A 21618-nucleotide genomic window follows, 5' to 3' on the forward strand; every position below is an offset into this window, starting at 1 on the left:
GTCATTCTCATTAGACGTCATTTTTCCTATAATATACATATACCTACTGGTCACCAGACACGTCTAGTTTAATTTTGTGCATACTGCATACTGAATTGATTGATTAAATTACTTATTTTATAAAAGGTAACGTTATCAAAGAACATATATTTACCGTTATAAATCCTATTTACCGTTATAACATTTACCGGTATTAATACCTGCACAAATTTAGCACCCCACCAAAGAATTTTTGAAATCAAAATGACCTTAATCGATAGGTCTACGTTAGGTCCGTAAAGGTCCACCATAATTTTCGTTAGGTCTCCTATAGTTTTTTTATAAATATTTTTTTAAATTTTGCAGAAAAAAATGGTAGGTATCTTAGCACCTCATCTCAACCGAAACTGATTATTTTTTATATTTTTGCATTCTTTATCGTTAGGTCTGTATAGGCCCACAATAATTTTTGTTAGGTCCCCTATAGTTTTTTAATAAATATATTTTTTTAATTTTATAAAAAAAATGCATCTTAGCATCTCATCTTGCCGCTACCGCTAGCGACAAGTTAGCCCGAGTGGAGTATAGTTCTTTTCTCGCCACGTTCATAAAAATCCTTGTCGAGCTGGATGCTGGATCATGAATGCTCTGAGGTAAAGTAACTCATATTCTCTTAAGTCATATCACTCATATAAGTTATAACGCGTCGTTTTTTCTTTTCAACATTGATTTGATTTTTGAGATGCTTCATAGTTCATGTTCATGTAATGTCGGCTATACACTCTCGCCAAGACACAGCGTGGCGGCCCGAGTGCGAGAGTGTAAATGGGTGCGCTCGCCTCGTCTCGCCTGTCTCGGACCCTCTCGGTCCGGTGTCGGTATTTTGCGCCCGAGACAAAGGGTCTCGCGAGGAAAGCGAGCGCATTACTGTACACTCTCGCGTTTTTCACTACTAGTCGCGCCGCTAGACAGTGCAGAACAGAAAAATAACAATAATAAACATCATTATCAGTCATTATCAGTGAGAAATAAAATTAAATATGATTATAGATCTTTGGATTACAATGATATCTTTCGATGCATAGAGAAAAATAATGATCCATCTTCTCTGAGTTCATAACTGCGATTGAACTAAGCGAGAATATACATGATCGCACTCGGGCAAGGGGCTCTCTCTCGCACGAGACTCTCGCCCGAGAGCTCTCAGCGAGAGTGTACAGCCGACATTATGTCGGCTGTACATTCTCGCTTAGTTCAATTGCAGTTATGAACTCAGAGAAGATGGACCATTATTTTTCTCTATGCATCGAAAGATATCATTGTAATCCAAAGATGTAAAATCATATTTAATTTTATTTCTCACAGATAATGACTGATAATGACGTTTATTATTGTTATTTTTCTGTTCTGCACTGTCTAGCGGCGCGACTAGTAGTGAAAAACGCGAGAGTGTACAGTAATGCGCTCGCTTTCCGAGACAGGCGAGACGAGGCGAGCGCACCCATTTACACTCTCGCACTCGGGCCGCCTCGCTATGTCTCGGCGAGAGTGTACAGCCGACATTAGATTTTATGATAATGTCCAAAATATTATTTCAATGATATAAAACTCTACTGTCTTTGAACTGAAATGGCCTTAGTCTATGAAATTTCTTTTGTCTATGGTGCAAAGTACAGGAGTTTTTTCCGAATTGTCTTGTTTTATTGGAATTTTGTGCATTTTATTTTAATTAATTCTATATATTCTTAGCCTTGTGTGAATATAAACGTGTAGTGCCTTATTGAACAGCGTTTGTATGAAGAAAATTTTATGAAAATAAACATTGATGGACGTGAAGATGATCTCATTGATGTGCTGACTTACCTTCGTTTCGGCTACATCGTAATTGTTTTGAAATACTATTCGGGACCGATGACCCTATAACACGACCCCTTGCTTATAAATATATCACAATGAAAAAACAGTTCTACCGAGTGAAACAGTTGGCCGACCAAACCTTCTCAAGGTATTTTTATCATTTATCTGATAAGGAATTGACCACCCCGCTATTAATATTAATAAGTATGCCGCACCGTAACAAAAAGCTATCGAAAATATTTGTTTGATTTAAATTATTTCTTGTTATCAGGTCTGGTAAAGGCGAAGCGTTGACTGATGAGCTATTAACCGCCGATAGGAAAGTAGAACATTTAAGAAATGCCCTGCAACTGGTCAGCAAAAGGCTATCGACGGGCGCTGGGAACACGCAGGGTCAGGATCCCGCGGCCAGAGAGAAGAGGCTCAAGAAACTTCCAGAATATATCCTAGGGCTTGCGATGTTAGATGCTAGTAATTATGATGATGATGATAGCATTTTAAAATACATTCTGCATGAATGTGGTAAGAAAACAACTTTTAATTTGAGTGTCTATAAAATTGCAGCTCTACACATTATTAAACTAGAATAAATTTAAATTGTACTGCTAAAGCCAAGACAGGGTAATTATAATATGTATATTAGATTTAGGTTGTAATATAAGTTTAGGCCTCTGTAGTGTTAAGCCCTTGTTCTGTTTTAAATGTAGGAGTTTTCAATTATTGATTTGTTCAGTTTAAATTGTTATCCTAAATTCCTCAAAAATTTTGTTGAAAGTGTGTATAAATATATTATTTTTCTATTTTAATTTTTTTAGGTAAAACTGAAAAGTTTTTAGCAAATGAAATAGCAGAACATGAACTAAAGGTGGAACAACTAGTCTGTGCACCTCTCACTGCTATTGGAGATCAAGACCTACCAGCCATAATGAAAGCTAAAAAACATTTAAGCAGACTCATAAGTGAAAAGGAAAGTGCTCTTAGTCGATATAATGTAAGTATTGTTCTTTAAATATCAGTATGATACTGTAAGCTAAGCTCACAAATAAATGAAAAAATTTGCGAAAAAAAGTCCCATATAGTCAGAAAAAAATGTGCTTAACAGACACTTAATATCCTTCGATCACGGATTCTTGGAAATCTATTGTTCTCGCGGCCACTTGTGGCCTCTTAGGAATTGAAGCTTTAAATAGAGTCTATATTGCAAAAAAACATTTATCAATGTTACTCCACTTTTAAGGTGATAAACAACCAACAGTTTTAAAAATAACTTGCACTGATTACATATTGTGTATTAAACAAGTAAACTCTGTTTCACATACTTTTATATTATGCATATGTCGCAGCCAACTGGTTTAAATAGCTGTTCAATCAAAGAGCCTAGCCCTTTGACTGAACAAAGGCATTCAATCACACATCTAGCTTTTTAATTGAATATTTAAGTTGCTCAAAACCTTTTAATACTACAGCTGATTCAAAAGCCTCAGTTTGATTGAATTAGTTCAGCGCTCACCACCACTGCACTAGGTGTTGTTGTTAGGTTTTGTTTATAATATGGTGTCAACTAACCAGTGTTTTGTGGTTGTATTAAGACATTTTTCGTAAATATATGTTACAAGTATACTTACGAAAAATATCTTAATACAATATATCATAATACAAATTATTATTATTGAAGAGACAGAAAATTATGAGGGCACATGAATCAGAATTTAAACTAATATTTGAGGAGAAATGTCGTGATTATGAAATGCATTTCCAAGGTATTTATTGCAATAATTATAGTGTTCAAAATAAGTTAGAATACAATTAATCTGCTTGTTATCATTACGCTTGTGTAATAATAGCACTAAACTAATGGTCACCTTAGTCAATTTACCAGTTGGCTAAGTGTCATATAGCCATAGTGTTGAATGTTGCAGTCAACAAGTTGGCTAAACGACGTATAGCCGTGTGATTGAATGGCGTTGTTCAGTCAAAGGGCTAGCTGTTTGATTGAATGGCTTTTTTAACCAGTCGAATTAAGTGCAACAATGGCACTAATATGCTAATTTCTTGTATAAGTTTAGGTAAAAATGAAACCTACTACTTTTAGATTTCAAACAGCAGATACTTTTAAATATATTAATTTGGTTACAAAAAACTGTAAAAGAAATGTTAGGCTGTATGATATGAATAAAACAATGAAATAGAATTTTGAATTAATATTCTATTTGTTAAACCTTAACTCTTCTTTTATCTTAAATGGTCATAAAAATATTTACAAAATTTATTTAACTAATTTGTCTTAACAGATACTCAAGATCTTTATGTTATAGTAATTATGTCATCTATAACAACACTTAAAATTCCTTTGTTGGTGTATAGTCACTTAAGGATTGTTTTTTTGTATTTTGATAAATACTTTAAAGTACAAGTATTGACTACTTTTGTGGTTAATCTTATCACGATATCATAAAAACAGATAGGGCATGTTGTAATGTTTGGAAGTAAAGTAAATCACATTTTAGTTTAGTACAAAAATGTCCTTAAGATAAAAAAAAGGCTCAAAGTGTTAGCGTCTTTTGTTTTGGTAAAATAATGCTGATTATTTTAATTCAAAACTTTTAAATCAATGTAAATCACAATACACAAATTAACTGCTAATTTGGAAATAAAACAAGAGAATGGTGGACTTAGCAAATTATTTTATAACATTTACAAATTACATCTGTATTTGTTATTATGAATAATTGTATAAAATTATTGTACTGAGCAGATAATATATTTTTTCTTTATACGTAAACTTTTTATTGTCATAAAATACAGTGCATTATAACGTACGAGGGCTGCTATTTATGTATCCGGAATTAAAAAAAGAAACAAACATATATCATTTAATATGGTTTTATTGCTTTTCAAAATATTCGCCGCGATGATCGACACACTTTTGCATACGCTGGAACCAATTTTCATAGCACTTTTTCCATTCTGATTGAGGTATCTCCAAAACGTGCATTTTGAACGCATCAACAGCCTCTTCGCGGCTCGAAAAACGTTGACCACGTAATTTGTTCTTCGCGTATGGAAATAAAAAGAAATCGTTAGGTGCCAAATCAGGGCTGTACGGCGGATAACCAGTCAATTCGATCTTTTGACCCTCCAAAAACTGAGTTGTTTCAGCTGAGGTGTGACAGCTAGCATTGTCGTGATGTAATATGATTCTGCGTTGTCGGTTGTCCTTTCTTATTTCTTCAAAGACTTCTGGTAAACAAATGGTCGTATACCATTCAGAATTAGGGATGGACATTTAAAATATACATCGATGTTTTTTTCGATGTAATGCATCGACCGGTCACATCGATGGTAATACGATGTATTGAGAAATACATCGATGTTTCTTAAACATCGATTGTTTTCGCCATGACGTATTTTAGGTTAGGTTAGGCCTTAATTAAAACAAAAATATGTATTAATAAAAGCAGGAAATATATTTATTCAAATTCAAAATCACACAGCCAACACATTTTTTTTTACATATTCCAATATTTTTTGTCAATGCTATGTAAAAATAAAAGTTTACTTAATCTTTTCCCCTTCAATCGGTTCCTTCGTTCAGTCAAAACTAGCCCTGCCTGTGAAAAAAGTCTTTCTGAAGGTACTGACGTGCCAACTATTGTCAAATACTTGAAAGCTATTTTGTACAGCTTCGGGAATTGTATTTTATAATCCCTCCAGATTTCTAACGGATTTTCGTTCAGTCTTCCAACAGGACTTCTGAGATAAACTGAAAGTTCGTCAGACAAAACATCTTCAGATTTGTTAATTTTCCAGTTACGATGCACTAACTTATGGTGATCAGTCCATAATGAAAAGACCTCTTCATTTTTATCAGATTTATCAGAATCTGACTCAGGTTCTTCATTGCTTTGCAAATTCTTCTTCATTATATCCTTAATTTTCGAAACAGCATTCGAACAAGCTATTGCATCATTGAAATGTATTCTTTTGAACCGTGGATCTAGAATACTTGCGATAGCAAGAGCACTCACATGTTCTATAGAACCCATTCTTTTATTTATTTCATTAATAGCAAGTTTTTGCACCTCCTTCGCTACGGGATCTTCTATAACAGCTGAAGTTATTTTAGAGAGCATGCAACGAACTAAGGGAATAATTTTACTACTTGTGCAGTATTTATCACCCGAAATTTCTTTTGTAGCCGCTTCCAAGGGTCGCAACACCACGATGACAGACGATACAGTAGATATATCCGATGCACTGAGCATTGCAGGTGCTCTGGGGTGGCGGAAGAGAATATCATTTATGACACTGCGGAGTTCTAGAAATCTTTGTAACATATAGTATGTACTGTTCCAACGAGTATCCACGCTTTGTATTAATTTTACCCCAGCAGGAGACTCCATAGCCGCAGCAGTGGCTTTACGTAACTCGTCACTAGCTACGCAACTCTGTTTAAACCAAGTCACTATTGTTTTTACTTTAGAAACAATGTTTCTCCACTCAGTACACATCATTGTGCCTTCAGCTACCAAATTCAAAGTATGGGCAAAACATGGGATATGTTTCCTTCTACCGAACGCTAATTCGATCGCCTTTACTATATTGGCTGCGTTGTCAGTAACAACAGCCGTTACATTCTCTTGGTCTATTTTCCAGTCTTGGCATACCTTTAAGAGAATTTCAGAAAGATAATCTGATGTATGTCTTTCATCCAATTCGTACACGCCTAAAGTGATTGAGTATAGTTCAATGTCTATTCCGAAATGCGCTGTGATGCCCAAAAAACTTTTCATATTTAAGGTATCCGACCAAATATCCGTTGTTAGGGTTATATCTTCTATAGAGGATAGCATTTTTTTAATTGTCTCTGAAATTACTTCATATTTATCGTCCAGCCAGCGTCTTAGAGTTGTTCTACTCGGGAGTTTATATTGAGGAGCAACTGTTTTCATTAGAGTTCTGAAGCCTTCGTTTTCAACAATTGAGAAAGGCTGATGGTCTTTGCAAATCATGAATAATAAACAGTTGTTCAGTTTCCTTGTCTTCTGTCCAGATTCTGAGTAAGAAGAAATATCTTTAAAGGCGGCCTGTATTGTTTTTTGGCGTTTTAAAGGGGTAACGTTTTCTTCTAAGTCTAAATCAATAGTTTCATTTACGGTTTTCGGTAACGGCTCACAGGATCTTTTATTGCCACTGCCACTTGTACTAGGAATCGGTTCAGATTGAAGTAAACCATCATCAATGTTATCGTTAGGCGTTACCTTGGTATTTAGAGGATTCGATATTTCTTCTGCATTTAATGTATTTTGTTTTGGCTGAATTTCAAGATAAGCAGCCTTATGAACATTACGAACGTGCCCAATTAAGTTCGTAGTATTTCCAGCAGACTTAATTTCCTTTTGACATAGTTTGCATTTCGTTTTCTTATCATCAATTTTGTTAAAGAACTGCCAAACTGAACTTTTTTTCTTGGGTCCCATTATAACTGAAAGTTAAAAAAATAATACTTTATAGCACGGTTTACGGGGTATTTATAATAATACCTATTAACTGCCTAGTAAAATACAAATATGTTTATGCCGCATCATAATCGATAATATAGTATCGATAACTTGGAATCACTACGGTAGGTAGTATTTCAGGGTAAAAATATAACCTTCCAATCAAATCGTATTACATTGCGAAATTAATGCAAACTTCGTAACGTAATCTTCTCTTTTATATGTTAATTAGTTATATGCACGCGCAGTAAAACGTAAAATATTTTCAACATAAGTAATTACTTTCTACTTTTTGACAACAAAACAATGTGATATTACCAGTAAAATTTCGAACCCATTATCACTAAATACATTATTCTGTTTATTAATACACATACCTGTTGATAAATCAAAGTTTCTTTTTAGTTTCAAACAAAGCAAACACTTGTATCGTATTAAAACACAACACACGTTTCCACAGCAGAGACTCGGTCGGCCATATTGTTTTTTTTTTTTTTTTTTCATATAATGGCACTTCGGCTATAACCATGGCCAGTGTCGAGTATAATATTATGGCGGGAAAACAATATTCTTTATACAATTTTTTCTATATTATCGTCAGGTCAGTCAGGTCTAAAGTCTAGTTAAAGTCTAAGTATAAAGTCAATACAGTCAAGAAGTCAAGTCGGTCGATTCAGTAAAGTGGTAGGACGCTTTACTGAAACTTTTGATGGAGTTTTGGAGGGAACACAAAAAAGCACGTTTCTGGTTATTACATCACTTTCCCACACTTGTGCACGATAATGAATATTTAATGGTTAATGTCCTACCAATATTACACATTAAAAACCCAGATAACACAATTTTAGGAAAATAATATAAAAACACAACATCACTCTTTCACGTTCTTCCAAAAACTCGGCCATATTGTTGTTTTGTTTTGTTGGTTTAATTTAAATACTTTTAATTTTGCTATACCGGCTCCGCGGCAATGGAAACATAGCCAATTCAGCCTATAATAACTGATAGGCGCGTTTGTTATATTGGCAGCACTGATTATAACGTTTCGTTTCACTCATAGTATACTCATTCCTAATTTGCTTGGTCGATGTATCGAATGAAAAACATCGATATATATTCGATGTTGAAGTATTAACAATACATCGGTTTATACGATGCATCGTTACTATACATCGAGTGTTTTAAATAAATCGATGTATATCGTCCATCTCTATTCAGAATTAACCGTTTTACGATTCTCTAATGGCACATGTCCATTAATTCCAAAAAAACAGGCGACCATTTGCTTCAAAGTACTTTTTGCACGAGTAACTTTTGTTGGTTTCGGCTCATCTTGGAACACCCACACCGTTGACTGTTGTTTAGTTTCGGGGTCATATGCATAGATCCAAGATTCATCACCTGTGTAAATATATTTCAAAATGACGCCACAATGGAAAAATAATTGACAGTCACATGAAACAAAATGTATTCTTCAACCAAAGAGTTCTATTTTCAAATGTTGTAATTACTTTTTAAATATTGTTCTTGTAAGTGGCCAGTTCCGGATACATAAATAGCAGCCCTCGTAAATGATAGTAAGGTCAAGATTTCGAAATATATATGAGTAAGGGCTAACACATCATGCATGTAAAACATGTTGGATTTCATTAAAGCAACATGTCATGGTTAAATTAAAGGCTTATCTACTGGAGACCTTTGTGACTGGTAAACTCTTTAATCTGTCCTCATGATATAAATTACATTGTATAATATTATTACTTATGTAGTTAGGTCAGATGCTAGATAGAAATATGGGCATAATATTTAACTAGGCATCTTCAATTCAAAATTCTTTAGTGCTTACTTGCTTAGGCTGTACTAGACCGCCCGCGCCCCGGCTTTGCATAGGTACGAAATATATAGCCTATGTGATATGTCACTCACTGAAAAAAATTTTAAAATCGATTCAGTAGTTTTGATATATATATTATATACTACGGTAGTATATGTATATGTAGTATATGTAGTATATGCGGGCCATGGGTAGTATTACTACCCATGGCCCGCATTGGTCCGTAGTCCGTACCGCCGCAAAAGCTAAGTCCCGCAATTTTTAAATCTGCAATATCATCGAAAATATTCATTGAAATCATATGCTGTAAAGGGCCATAAGTATTTATTTTAATAAAAAAAAGTGCCATATATGTAGATCTATATTTAATCAATAAGTAATGTATTTAAAGTATTTATTTGAATAAAGATTAATGCCGTATTGGTCAAAATCGCTTCGAAAATTAGCCATTATTTTAAGTTAAAAGTAAATGACAAACAATGTTACTGTGGAATATATGAGAGATAGACTTATACCTACCATCGCGAAGTTTTCTGTAGACCTTTTCATAGTGTATAATACATTGTTTTGATAAATCTCGTAGGGCAGCCTGCGTTTGCAATGTAAGCGGAAAAAAATGTAATTATTTATGACATCACATTAGAAACCTCATAAATAACAGTATTTCTCCACTATTTATTGAATGTTATTAAATTTATAAGTTATAAACCTTCCTCTTTAATCACTCTTTCTATTAAAGATAACCGCATCAAAATCCGTTGCGTTGTTTTAAAGATTAAAGGGACATGAGGGAAAAAGCGACTTTGTTTTATACTATGTAGTGATGTACCTAGTGATAGTGATGTAACTTAGGCTGGTATAAATAGTCAGTACTCAAGATGCATCTCAGTCTCAAGACACGGTTCAGGCTCTGTGATTGGTTGGCTGTCAAAATTTGGACCAATCACAGAGCCGAAACGCGTCTTGAGACCGGGTCGCATCTGATGGCGGCTCTCGACATAGGCGAACGCGTTGGCCAACGCGTCTGCAGACGCGTTGGCCCAATGTGTAGAACGGGCGTTCGCGCGTTGGCCAACGTCTAAATACCTACGGCCAACGCGCGAACGCCCGTTCTACACATTGGGCCAACGCGTCTGCAGACGCGTTGGCCAACGCGTTCGCCTATGTCGAGAGCCGCCATTAAGTACTGACTATTTATAGCAGCCTTAATGTCAGCCTCTGGATGTGAGCAGGCTTAGTTAGTAGTTTATTAGCGAATCATAGTAAAATATTGTTAGTAAGATTTGATTAAAAAATATGTAAACGTTTGTATGGATAGTAAAGGACGAAACTATGCTCCAATCACATTAAACATGATTCCATAAGGAATATCTCCAATAAAACTGATCTTTGTACCAACAGCACTTAGAGCGGCAGAAAGAAGAGAACCCAGCGAAGTTTATCGCTGCTCGAGAGGAGTTAGAAGAAGCTGGTAACAAAGTAGAAGCGGCTAGGGACGCGCTCGCGGCAGACATGTTTGCGCTCGTGGCGAAAGAGGCACAGCTCGCGCATACGTTGCTACAGTATGTCAAGCTGCAGAGAGCGTACCACGAGTCAGCCCTACACAGTCTACAGGACACTGTGCCGGAGTTGGAGAAGTTTATCAGTGAGTTTATTTTATACAAATACCCTACGAATAATAAAAACTAAGGAAACGTAACTCCCATTCTTCAACCGTTTTGAATTTGGTTCCTTTTCGCACTCTAAAATATGGCAATAGCAACGAAACACTAACACTCAAATTTACGAAATAAAGCCGTTGACATTAATTATCACTTCTATATTTACACAAAATTGTGTACCGAATACATGCATAAAGTATGCATGTATTCGGGTCACATTTTGTAGACTCGTGGACAAATTTTTTGACACAGTTACTCTTCCTTAGTTTTTGTTATTCGTAGCAAATACCTAACTTTTTGTTGTCCATTCATTGTAATATTGGGACTATCTGGAACCTCCAGAATAATGCATTTATTTGAAAGGTAACTTTGTTATTTTTCATTTTGTCAAAAAACTAATTTGTCTGCATGGTTTATACAAAAATTGATTTATTTATTTAAATATAAACACATTAGGTATGGCTTGGAACCTAGTTTGGTGAAAGCCTGGTCATCTGAGGAAAAAAGGTCATTTCACAATCTTAAATCCATTTGCTTTGTTAGGGGGGGTATTACATTATCATTTATATATGATCATTTCTACGATCATATATAGGATCCAATATATATGATCATTTGATCATATCTGCATATTACATTATCATATTTCATTGATCCAATTTACGTCATATGTGTTTTCAATAGCCAATGGAGAGCGCTAACGCTGACAGGTATTGACGTCAGGGTTACTAGATCTCAGAGAATTCGATTTGTCAAAAGACATCGTCATTTTTAATATGGCTTGTTTTTTGTTATTTCAGCAAGATTATCCAAGTATATAATTAGAAAAATAATTACATTACATTATTTGAAACATATTAACGAACAAGAAATTAAAAACTCTTTTTTATATTAAATAACTGGCAACACCTATTTCTATGACCGTATTGGATCCAATCTCTCAGCAAATGTCAAAAATCTATGATCAAGGAGGAAATGAATCATATGTCTATATTACATTATCCAATATCATTGACTCAATGATCTCGGATCCAATATATATGATAATCTAATATCCCCCTAACACATTTGACTATCGATAAATAAACTCATTTAGTTATTAACTTGCCTACTACAACAATAGTGAGTGATAGTAGACATTGTTCAGGACAATGACTCACAATTAATTTGTCTACCAATATCTCGTATTTATTTTTATCAGTCACGCAATAAACAAGTCTTTGTCTAATTGGGCTGTTATTTTTTACTGTAAACAGTAATTAAAGGTTTACGATTAAAAGCAAAGAATTACACTTTATATGTTGAGTGTCTGAGATTTTTTGATAGGAGTTTATCTATTCTCTAATTATTTTGTATCGTCTTCTATCTATTTCATCATCTAGTTGTCTATAAAACAACGTTTAGGATGGGTTGCACCAGAGGCGTGGTTAAAGTTAAAGTTTGGTCAAAGTTATGGTTATAGTTAAGGCTAACTTTAACTTTAACCTTAACTTTTACCACAGAATTTGACAGATGGTCTGACAAGGCTTTAAATGAATGTGGGCGGGGGCGCTGCTAGTAAAGGAGAACTGTCAAAAATGGCGTTTTTGTATGATGACAGCGTTAGTTCCTTTTTTCGCCACGTGCATTTAAAGCCTTGTCGAGCTCAAGGTCATGGTTAAATATGGCGTCCATTTTTGACTTTAACCAAAGATTTGACATTTTGCATTGTAGTTAAAGTTACAGTTATAGCTAAAGTAAGTTGGTGCAACCCACCCTTAGACACACAACTAGATGACGTCCGCAACTCCGCTGTGCCAAAATACGTTTATCGCGCGGGAACCGTACATTTTGACGGGATAAAAAGTATCCTATGTCCTTTCCCGGGACTCGAAGTCACCAAATTTCAGTAAAATCGGTTCAGCGGTTTGGGCGAGAAGAAGTAACAAACAGACACACTTTCGCATTTATAATATTAAGTATGGACTCCAGTAAAAAAACTCAGAAATTGACTTAACTAAAACAAGCTAATACACCATAAAACAGCCTCTGAATGAAGCGGAAGCGCTTCGAATGTCGAGAGTATCCTTGGAGCTCTTGGCGGATCGTATGGCGGTTTATGGCCAATATTGTTAGCCTCTTGCGTTTGACTCGGATACGAAAACTAAAACGTTCGATTGAAAGTCGCGAGAATCTAAAACGACATCGAAAAAACCTTTAGCGCTATATATTGAAACCTAAACTTTATAATATTATTTTATTTCATCATAATCTTACGCTGGCGTTTTCTACCAGTCAAAAAAGCACTGATACAGTATAAGTAAGCACTGATACAGTAAAGTTAATATACCTAGCGGAATAGAGAAACAAAGGCCTGAGCAAGAGAGATGTCACTATCAATAACACTGCGTGGTACAAAGAAACGTGTGATACATGACAGCAGCACTCTTTTTTTGACGTCCAGTCGGCACGTGCCGCACGTTGACAATTTAATCTCATAGAATTCATGTTCAATCATGCTTGTGTAAGGTGTATACGTACACATATTTTTCACACAGATGAAAACCAATTTCGGTTTCGTTTGACTGCTCGAGATTGTTGCTCTATTCCGCTATGTATATTAACTTTATGATACGTTACAGCTTATTCTGCCTTTAATTTTGCTTGTCTTTTCCAAGACATCACTGTGAACTCTTCATTCAATAAGAGTGTTGTATAACCATACCAATTTAAAAAAAAACTTTCACCTCCTGTAGACGACAGTTCCACTAAGCCGGTGTTCGGCTACCCGCTGGAGGAGCACCTGCGAGTGACGGGGCGCACCATCGCGTTCCCGCTCGAGCTGTGTGTGTGCACGCTGCACGAGCTGGCCTTGAACGAGGAGGGGCTGTTCAGGATCGCCGGTGGTGAGTGTAGACACATCTTCGAGCTATAACAGGCGACAGCTCCACTATGCCGGTGATCGGCTACCCGCTGGAGGAGCACCTGCGAGTGACGGGGCGCCTATTGTGTCAACCAGGAGCATACCCATGTCCCATTACCCAGAGTAACCCCCTAGTTGTGTTGTGTAAAAGTTTCAGACATTCGTATTATACCTAATAGTAGGCCCACCTCACATTCTTACCGCTGTATCTCCTGTGTCGTCAGAGGATCGACACCTGTGTGGCCAGGATCGACATCGGTATGCAACCACGAAAACCCTTTGATATGATCTCAGGGAGCCCAAGAGACATGCTAAAACTGTCTTGAGAACCGCAACGAAGTTAATCAGAAGAAAATACGAGGAACAGGAAAAACCAGTGGTTCTTCCTACTCCTCCTATGCCTACCTAAGGATAAGTTAAAATAAACGTTTGCTACATTATTTGTAAAACGATTTTTTAATACTGTCTAATTAATTTCCAGGCACTTCCAAAGTGAGAAGAATGAAGTTATCCCTCGACGCGGGATTGTTCAACGTGCCTTTACCGCCGGACTATCGGGACATGCACGTCGTCGCCTCCGTCCTCAAGTCATATCTAAGGGAGCTGCCTGAGCCCCTGCTTACTTACCGCCTGTATGAACACTTCATCCTCGCCTCCCGACAGCCCACAGAACAGGCCCGACTTAACTCCATATGGGAGGGTATCCACCTTCTCCCCGATGCTAACTACCAGAACTTAAGGTACCTAATCAAATTCCTATCCGCGCTGACCAAAAATCAGAGCACGAACAAGATGACCCCATCCAATTTGGCCATTGTTATAGCGCCGAATCTGCTGTGGGCCGTCGATGAGAGTACTTTCGATATGAATATAACCACGGCCGTCAACTGCGTCGTGGAATTACTCATAAAGCACGCCGATTGGTTCTTCAGCGATGAAGTCAGCTTCTTCATCTCCTTCACCAAGGAGGATCTGCTGCCGGACGTGTCGGACTACGGCTTCACCCCCAACTTCGTCCACGGCTACCACCAGACCGCCGTGCTCAGCCAGGACCACCCGAACGGAGATTACCACAGCATGAGCAAGTCCATGCTGGACTACAACCATCAAGGTCACAAGATGGTCGAGCCCCCGGGCAGACACTCCCGCAGCAACAGCCACGACACCAGCCTCATCTTACTCGACAATAATATTAAGAAAGCCCAATCCAACAGCTCCTTATCCGACCAATCTAGTCCTCCTCACGGTAGTCCCAAGCCGATCATGCGGCGAAAGAATAAACCCCTGGCGCCAGTCCCGCCGAATTTCACACCGGACAAAAACAAGAAAGTCGAGCCGCAAGCCGTGCCGGAAGCGGCAAAGGAACCGCCCGCAACCAAAGAAGTCGAGAAACCGGCCAAGCCGCCTCGGCCCGTCATATCAGATACGGGTAAAGTCATAACTGGAGTTCAGACCATTAACCGATCGACGTACAGACAGAGCAAAGCGCTGAAGGACGAGGCGGGCCGCAGCGGCAGCCGGGAGAATTTGATCGAGAACCGACGACAGAGCTTGGAACTCGACAAAGAGAAGTTCGACGGCCTAAAGTCACTGGAGAACAAGGACAAGGAATCCACGCTAGTCGTGAAGAGCGTAACTGCCCAGACTGGCGTCGTGTCGCGGATGAAAGTGGTCGGAGAACCGGCGAGCGGACCGGCATCGTTAGGAGCGGAAAAACCCATCAAAGTCCAAGTCCCGAAGCCCACGGGCCAGCCCCCGCCCCGCCCCGTCGCGGCGCCTCGGACCCTAGTCCCCGCCCCCGAGGCCGACTCCAACGAGGTGTTTCTACGCCAAAAGCCCGCGATTCCCGAAAGACCGGCAACACTAAGACCGCAGAGCTTCCGCGGTCAGCGCGCTTCTCTGACCGATAATCCGGATATTACTCCGACGGTGTTAGAGCGCACGCACATATACACAGTAGACAAACACCAGCCGACAGTCATACAAGTTGGGGCGGCGGAGGAGGACGGCCATAGAAACACAGTCCAGCGCACTCACAGCTCGGGCGGGAAGGACGCGGAGTTAGACGAGCCCAAGTGCTTAACCAGTGCCAGCAGACAGCTCTCGCAGTCCGAAGGCAGCATCACGGAGGGACCCCGCTCGCCCCCGCCACAGCCGGCGAGGCCCCCGCGGCCGCTCGTGCCGGCGCCCCCACCGCCGGGGCCCCCGCAGCCGACGCCCCCGCTCGCCCAACACGAGAGCACCGACCTCTAGTCTGAACCGTTTAGTATTATGTAGATTCGCTTGCATTATAATATTCTTTAGTGTAACATGTCGTTTACACGCTGCGACTCTTTGCGTTGCGACTGCGCTGCAAAAAGTCGTAACGTTTAAAGCGGAAAATATTTTGGCCTATTGTCCCCAGTCAATACCGACTCGCCGAGGTCGTCGATATCAAATCGATACAAACGTTGACTGACCATCGCAATAATGGTAATGTGCCTCTTTCTTATGTAATAGTAACTTCGATTTGACATCGATTTTATTATACTAGTGTAACTTCTCTCGATATGATCGCCTTGTGCTAATTTTATCGTTGGACTGTTTTATCGGTCGGTAAAAAGCGCCATCTGTTGTTGATTTTTCATAACTTGTAAATTCGCACAAGGCGTCCAGTAATTTTAGTGTAAACGTCGAAAGTGGCGCAAGACTGATGCCCTCTATGTAATCTATGTTACTTATACTTACTAAAGATGACCGCTTAAAAGGTTCTAACATAAGTACATCGTAGTGTATACTTTTGCAAACAAGTTATTTATTTTTGTAACGCTGTAACATAAGGTTAAATCATAAAAGCACGAAAACTTGTAATATCATACTTTCCGGGCCATTTTATCGTGTGGACATATCGACGCGTCAATTCAGCTTGCAACAGATGTTTGGCTTTAAATTTTGTGCAATAGAAGTACGAGGGCAGCGTTTTATGTGATATTAGGGAGTTGCCTTGATTCTTTATAAGTTTATACGAACGTTTTGAAACACTTAATGAAATGGTATAGCCTAGGACCTCGTAAGTTATATCAAACATGACAATATTTGTTCATAGACTTTGAGTTATTATAGTTGTCATACCTATGCGGGATGAATATGCCGCTAAAGGGAATTTTAGTCTATTTCCACCAAGCGACTTTAGTCATTATAAATCCTGTATCAAGCATAATTGAAATGAATAAAGTAGACATCACCTATTGTTGGTATCGCTTTAAAGTCTAAAGTCTACAGCATTACCGTTGTACATGTAACAGTAACATAATGGTGACAAAAAAGTAGCATAAAGGCGCAAAGGCCTAAAAAAAATGGTGTTAAAAAGCGTTCGTGTAAATTCAAAGGCGGGGCTGGTGCACAAAAGTACTGTTTTAACTTGTAGCCATACGAACTGACAGTACGTACAGTAAATAATGTTGCGTAGTGTTTACGATGTTTATGTGATATGCATTTTATTATATACTGCAAGTATACAAGCTTCTAATGTAAGGAATAATTATAAAACTGATACATTTTTTTTGAGATTTTATTTAACACAACATACTATCACTTAAATGATAAAACCTGCGAAAAATAAAAAGTAAGGAAGAGTAACTGTGTCAAAAATTTGTTCCGCGAGTCTACGTAATGAGACCTGAATACATGCATACTTTATGCATGTATTTGGTACACAATTTTGTGTATTTATAGAAGTGACAATTATGTATTGTAAACGGCTTTTTTTCGTTTCGAGTATTAACTCTTAGTGTTTCGTAGCTATTGGTATATTTTAGTGTGCAAAAAGGAACCAAATTCAAAACGGTTGAAGTATGGGAGTTACGTTTCCTTAGTTTATATTATTCGTAGGATAAAACCATAGGACACTCTCTTTCGTGTTAGCTACACAAGTAATAGTTCATATTAGAAATTATATACTGTCTTATGTTTGCCACTTCACAATATAATAGTTTCGTTTGCCGACTCTCAACAATGATACAAGGTTTGGTAGAATGTGTGCAGTCTGTGTGATCACTTCGTCGATCTTGTTAACTCTCTGATGGTTGATGTAGAAACCGCCCGCTTGAATTATTCTTATTGCGTCACCTTGAAAAAGTAGAAAAAGATTTAAGTAAAAACAATACAGTAAAAAAACAATAATAACCTTTAATAAGGAGGATAATCTTGAAGCCAGGGTTTTTAATACTTTTTCGATTATAAAAATTTACTCCCTGTAATGCTCTAAGCACTATTCTGCGCAACATGTAACTTTATGAAGAGTCCCAAAACTTACTTTCAGTGGGAAAGCATTTAGCTTTCATTCCCAACTCTAACACCGTCATGCCGGGTGACAGGAGTAATCTAGATACCGACGCCCCTTCAAATATCTGCTCCAAGTCAGTAGAATTCAGAGAGACTAATGAGTTTACGTCTTTACTGAATATCGCGTCTGACGCCTTTCGCGCCTTCTCCAAGCCTGCCACTGAAAATGTTAAAAGTTGCTGTTGCGTGCGTGCGTGCTAATGCGTAGATTTTTCTCAATAACATTCTTTCTCAACCTAAGCTGAACATTATATTTGAAAAGACAAAAGCTTATTTTATTTAAAAGTATGTAAAACTACTTCTAAATAAAATAAGCTGTTCTTTATACTATCCTAATATAGCGCGGTAAAGGAACGTAGAATTTTATATATTAAGAAGCCATTGCATAGGAATCAACTTCCTCGATGGTACTTCGCGTGCCATATCGCGCTCCCAAACGACGAGCAATGCTCGTCTTTCGAATGTCTGTTCTCTTTAGTCTGCTATCGGAATCGGACGTCCATCGGAATTTTAAAAATGCCTAAATGCCTTAAAGTACCGTATTGAGCTGTAGAATTTCAAATAGAAACGTTGGCCTAGATATTGGACACTTTTCTTATCATTGGTACCACATGAAAACGAGCGTGCCATTTTTTTATAGCTACTATAAAAAAAATGGCACGCTCGTTTTCATACAAATGGAGCGACATGCGGTATCTATCTTGATCTATGTCTGTGCAATTAACATAATATCACTACTTGCTTCTTTCATACACTCACGAATATTTGCCATGGTGCTTCTGTCACATGTCTGTGGAAATCGCTTGTGCAAATAAAAAAGTGAAATAGGGAAAGTAGAAATTCCCTTTTCACCATGATTGGAGTTTATCATGGTATATTTACCTCCATGCACCAGAGTAGTAAGCTGTTCAGCTAAGCACTGCTGCGGGTATCTTTGTTCCGGATGCTGATTATGCTTGTGCATTATATCCTTGATCTCTCCCAAGCTATAAAACGTGAATAACTTCAGTAGTCTCTCGACATCCGAGTCTTTGGTCCTGATGAAATACTGGTAGAGACTGTAAGGACTTGTCTTCATGGGATCCAACCATAATGCATTACCGGCCGATTTCCCAAACTTGTCACCTTCCTCGGTTGTAACGAGAGGAAGGGTTAATCCTGTTAAATAATAAATAAGGTTCTCATTAATAAAATTTAGACACAATAATCTAGACTTAACTAATCTATGTGGCTGATAATAATATATTGGAAATTCATTTGAAAGACCCTGATATAATATAATAAGTAATAAGCAATAAGCTTATTAATGCATGAATTGAATATTATTAGGATTATGAATAGGACATTAAGGTTTTAATTTACCAATATACAGTTTACAGAGAAGCACTTTGTGCTAACAAAAAGTTTTTACCATAAACATCTGTCTTCAATGTTCTGCTTATCAACTCATGGCCAGCAGAAATATTACCCATTTGATCACTTCCTCCAATCTGTAAATCATTAAAAATATATAAGTACGAAAAAGGCCATGTTAAGGTCGAAAACAGTATTTCCAGTTTAACCTTTTTAGACCATATACTTTGCAATATGGTTCAAAAGTAGAACACCAGATCTGCCTTAAACTGTAGGTACTATATAAAATGCCTAAATTGTTGATTTACACAACACCACACCACCACAAAAATAAAGAGTTACCTGAAATCTGCAATTATATTCCTTCAACAAATGTTGCCAATCATATGATTGGAATATTTGATAAGCAAACTCAGTAAAGCTCATCCCAACATCTGAGTTTATTCTAGTTTGAACACTTTGCTTTAGCAGCATTGTACCCATTCTAAAGTTTCTTCCAATTTCGCTAACAAACTGTATTGAATCTATTTTTCTATACCATGTCTCATTGTTGACTATTCTAAAATAAGAAATAAAATGTTAGAATTAAATAGCTATTTCTATACCTACTACTATAAAATTGAAATAACAATGTGAAAACTCATACCTCAAAGGTTTAAGTTTATCTGGATCATCTGTCCAAATATACTTTTTATGGTTTTCAAATACAATTTGTAAGTTTTTTCTTATACTTGTAATGTTATTTTGTATGATATCTGAAGCCAGTGCAATTCTGTCAGAGCTGCGGCCACTGGGATCACCAATATGGCCAGTAGCTCCACCTAACTGAAATAATGACAAAACAAACATTATATTTTTACTAGATGTTCCGCATGGCTTCGCCCGCGTAAATTAGGAATTTCACGGAAACCGTACATTTTTCCGCATAAAATAGCCTATTTCCCTTCACATGGTCTATTCTTCATGTGTGCCAAATAGCATTAAAATTGCTCCAGTAGTTCTTAAGATAATAAGCAGTTTCATATCATTTTTCCCGTTTTTTCCACATTTTCCTCTGCTTCTTCGCTCCTATTAGTCTTAGCATGATAAAATATAGCCTGTAGCCTTCCTCGATAAATGAACTATCTATCACTGAAAGATTTTTTTTAAATCAGACCAGCAGTTCCTGAGATTAGCGCATTCAAACAAACAAACTCTTCCGCTTTATAATATTATAAAGATAATACTTTGAAGTACTATCAATACAACTTTTAACACCTCCATTGTGGGTATAGCAGACACAATAGGTTTTTAATTGTCATGCGGCTGCCGTTTGGGGTTTGATAGGTTGATACTTGCCAAAGCTATAACATTATGTCCACCTCTTTGCCAATGTAAGAGGTTAATTATAACCAGAAGATTTCCAACATGGAGGCTGTTAGCTGTAGGATCAAATCCAGCATATACACACTGTGGTTCCTTCTTTACTAAGCTGATAATTTCATTTCTGAAAAGACGATAAAAATAATGTATGTGTGCAAACTATAAAACATCACATAAAATCTAGTTTGGTTATTTCAAATGAAAGCTAATTTGTAATGATTAAATTCTTCGGTCCTTAAGAATCTGGGAATGAGAGTAAAATCCTCGTAAAGAGTTTTAAATTATACATTTTAATATACTTACGCAGCAATGTTGGGAAACATATCTTGGTACATCCCTCTTTCACTAAGTTTGAGAATGTTCCGACTGCTATAAAGCCTTGCGAACGACTTTCTTACATTTTTAATATTAATATAAAGTATCTTTTTTAGTATAGCCATTGTAGTATTCTTGCGTAAATTTTAGTTCCTAACCTCAAAACCAAAAATACTTTACTAACTCCATTCATAAAACGATGTTACTTCATTATTGAGAAAGGTCAGAATATTTTGAGCTAAATCTATTTAAAAACTTACAAAAACCTAAAATAGCAGTAGAAACAAAATTTTCGGTATCAGAATGTAAACAAAATTTTAATGATTTTAATTTTGATTTTTGACAGTTGACAGGTTACAGCTGATTGATGGCGAATTGCCAAAAGTAAAAAAAATGAGACGTAGTGCTGCCAGATATTTAATTGCCTTTTAAACAACCTCTGAGTTTTGACCTCACTCTTGATTGCGGAAAAAATAGTAAAAAGAAAATATAATACGCAAACGTGACTTATTTTAGATAAAAAAAAATATC

General features: G+C 37.2%; 2 protein-coding genes across 2 annotated transcripts; one reads left to right on the forward strand and one right to left on the reverse strand.

The window, feature by feature from the left end:
- Nucleotides 1–1663: 1663 nt before the first annotated feature.
- Nucleotides 1664–17274, forward strand: LOC121732258 (rho GTPase-activating protein 44-like). The gene is made up of 6 exons (XM_042122080.1): nt 1664–1984; nt 2108–2358; nt 2652–2827; nt 10573–10816; nt 13568–13717; nt 14216–17274. Exons 1-6 carry the CDS (start codon nt 1932–1934, stop codon nt 15985–15987), a joined length of 2646 nt encoding a protein of 881 aa, XP_041978014.1. The 5' UTR covers nt 1664–1931; the 3' UTR covers nt 15988–17274.
- A 286-nt stretch (nt 17275–17560) lies between these two features.
- On the reverse strand, nt 17561–21381 carry LOC121732593 (tyrosine--tRNA ligase, mitochondrial). Its single transcript, XM_042122526.1, has 8 exons — nt 21076–21381; nt 20749–20896; nt 20057–20235; nt 19753–19969; nt 19469–19547; nt 18940–19215; nt 18029–18217; nt 17561–17841 (listed from the first exon to the last, which is right to left on the reverse strand). The coding sequence occupies exons 1-8, from the start codon at nt 21210–21212 to the stop codon at nt 17678–17680; spliced, it is 1389 nt and encodes a 462-aa protein (XP_041978460.1). The 5' UTR covers nt 21213–21381; the 3' UTR covers nt 17561–17677.
- Nucleotides 21382–21618: the final 237 nt, after the last annotated feature.

Source organism: Aricia agestis, chromosome 12, assembly GCF_905147365.1.
Source record: "Aricia agestis chromosome 12, ilAriAges1.1, whole genome shotgun sequence".
Taxonomy (NCBI): domain Eukaryota; kingdom Metazoa; phylum Arthropoda; class Insecta; order Lepidoptera; family Lycaenidae; genus Aricia; species Aricia agestis.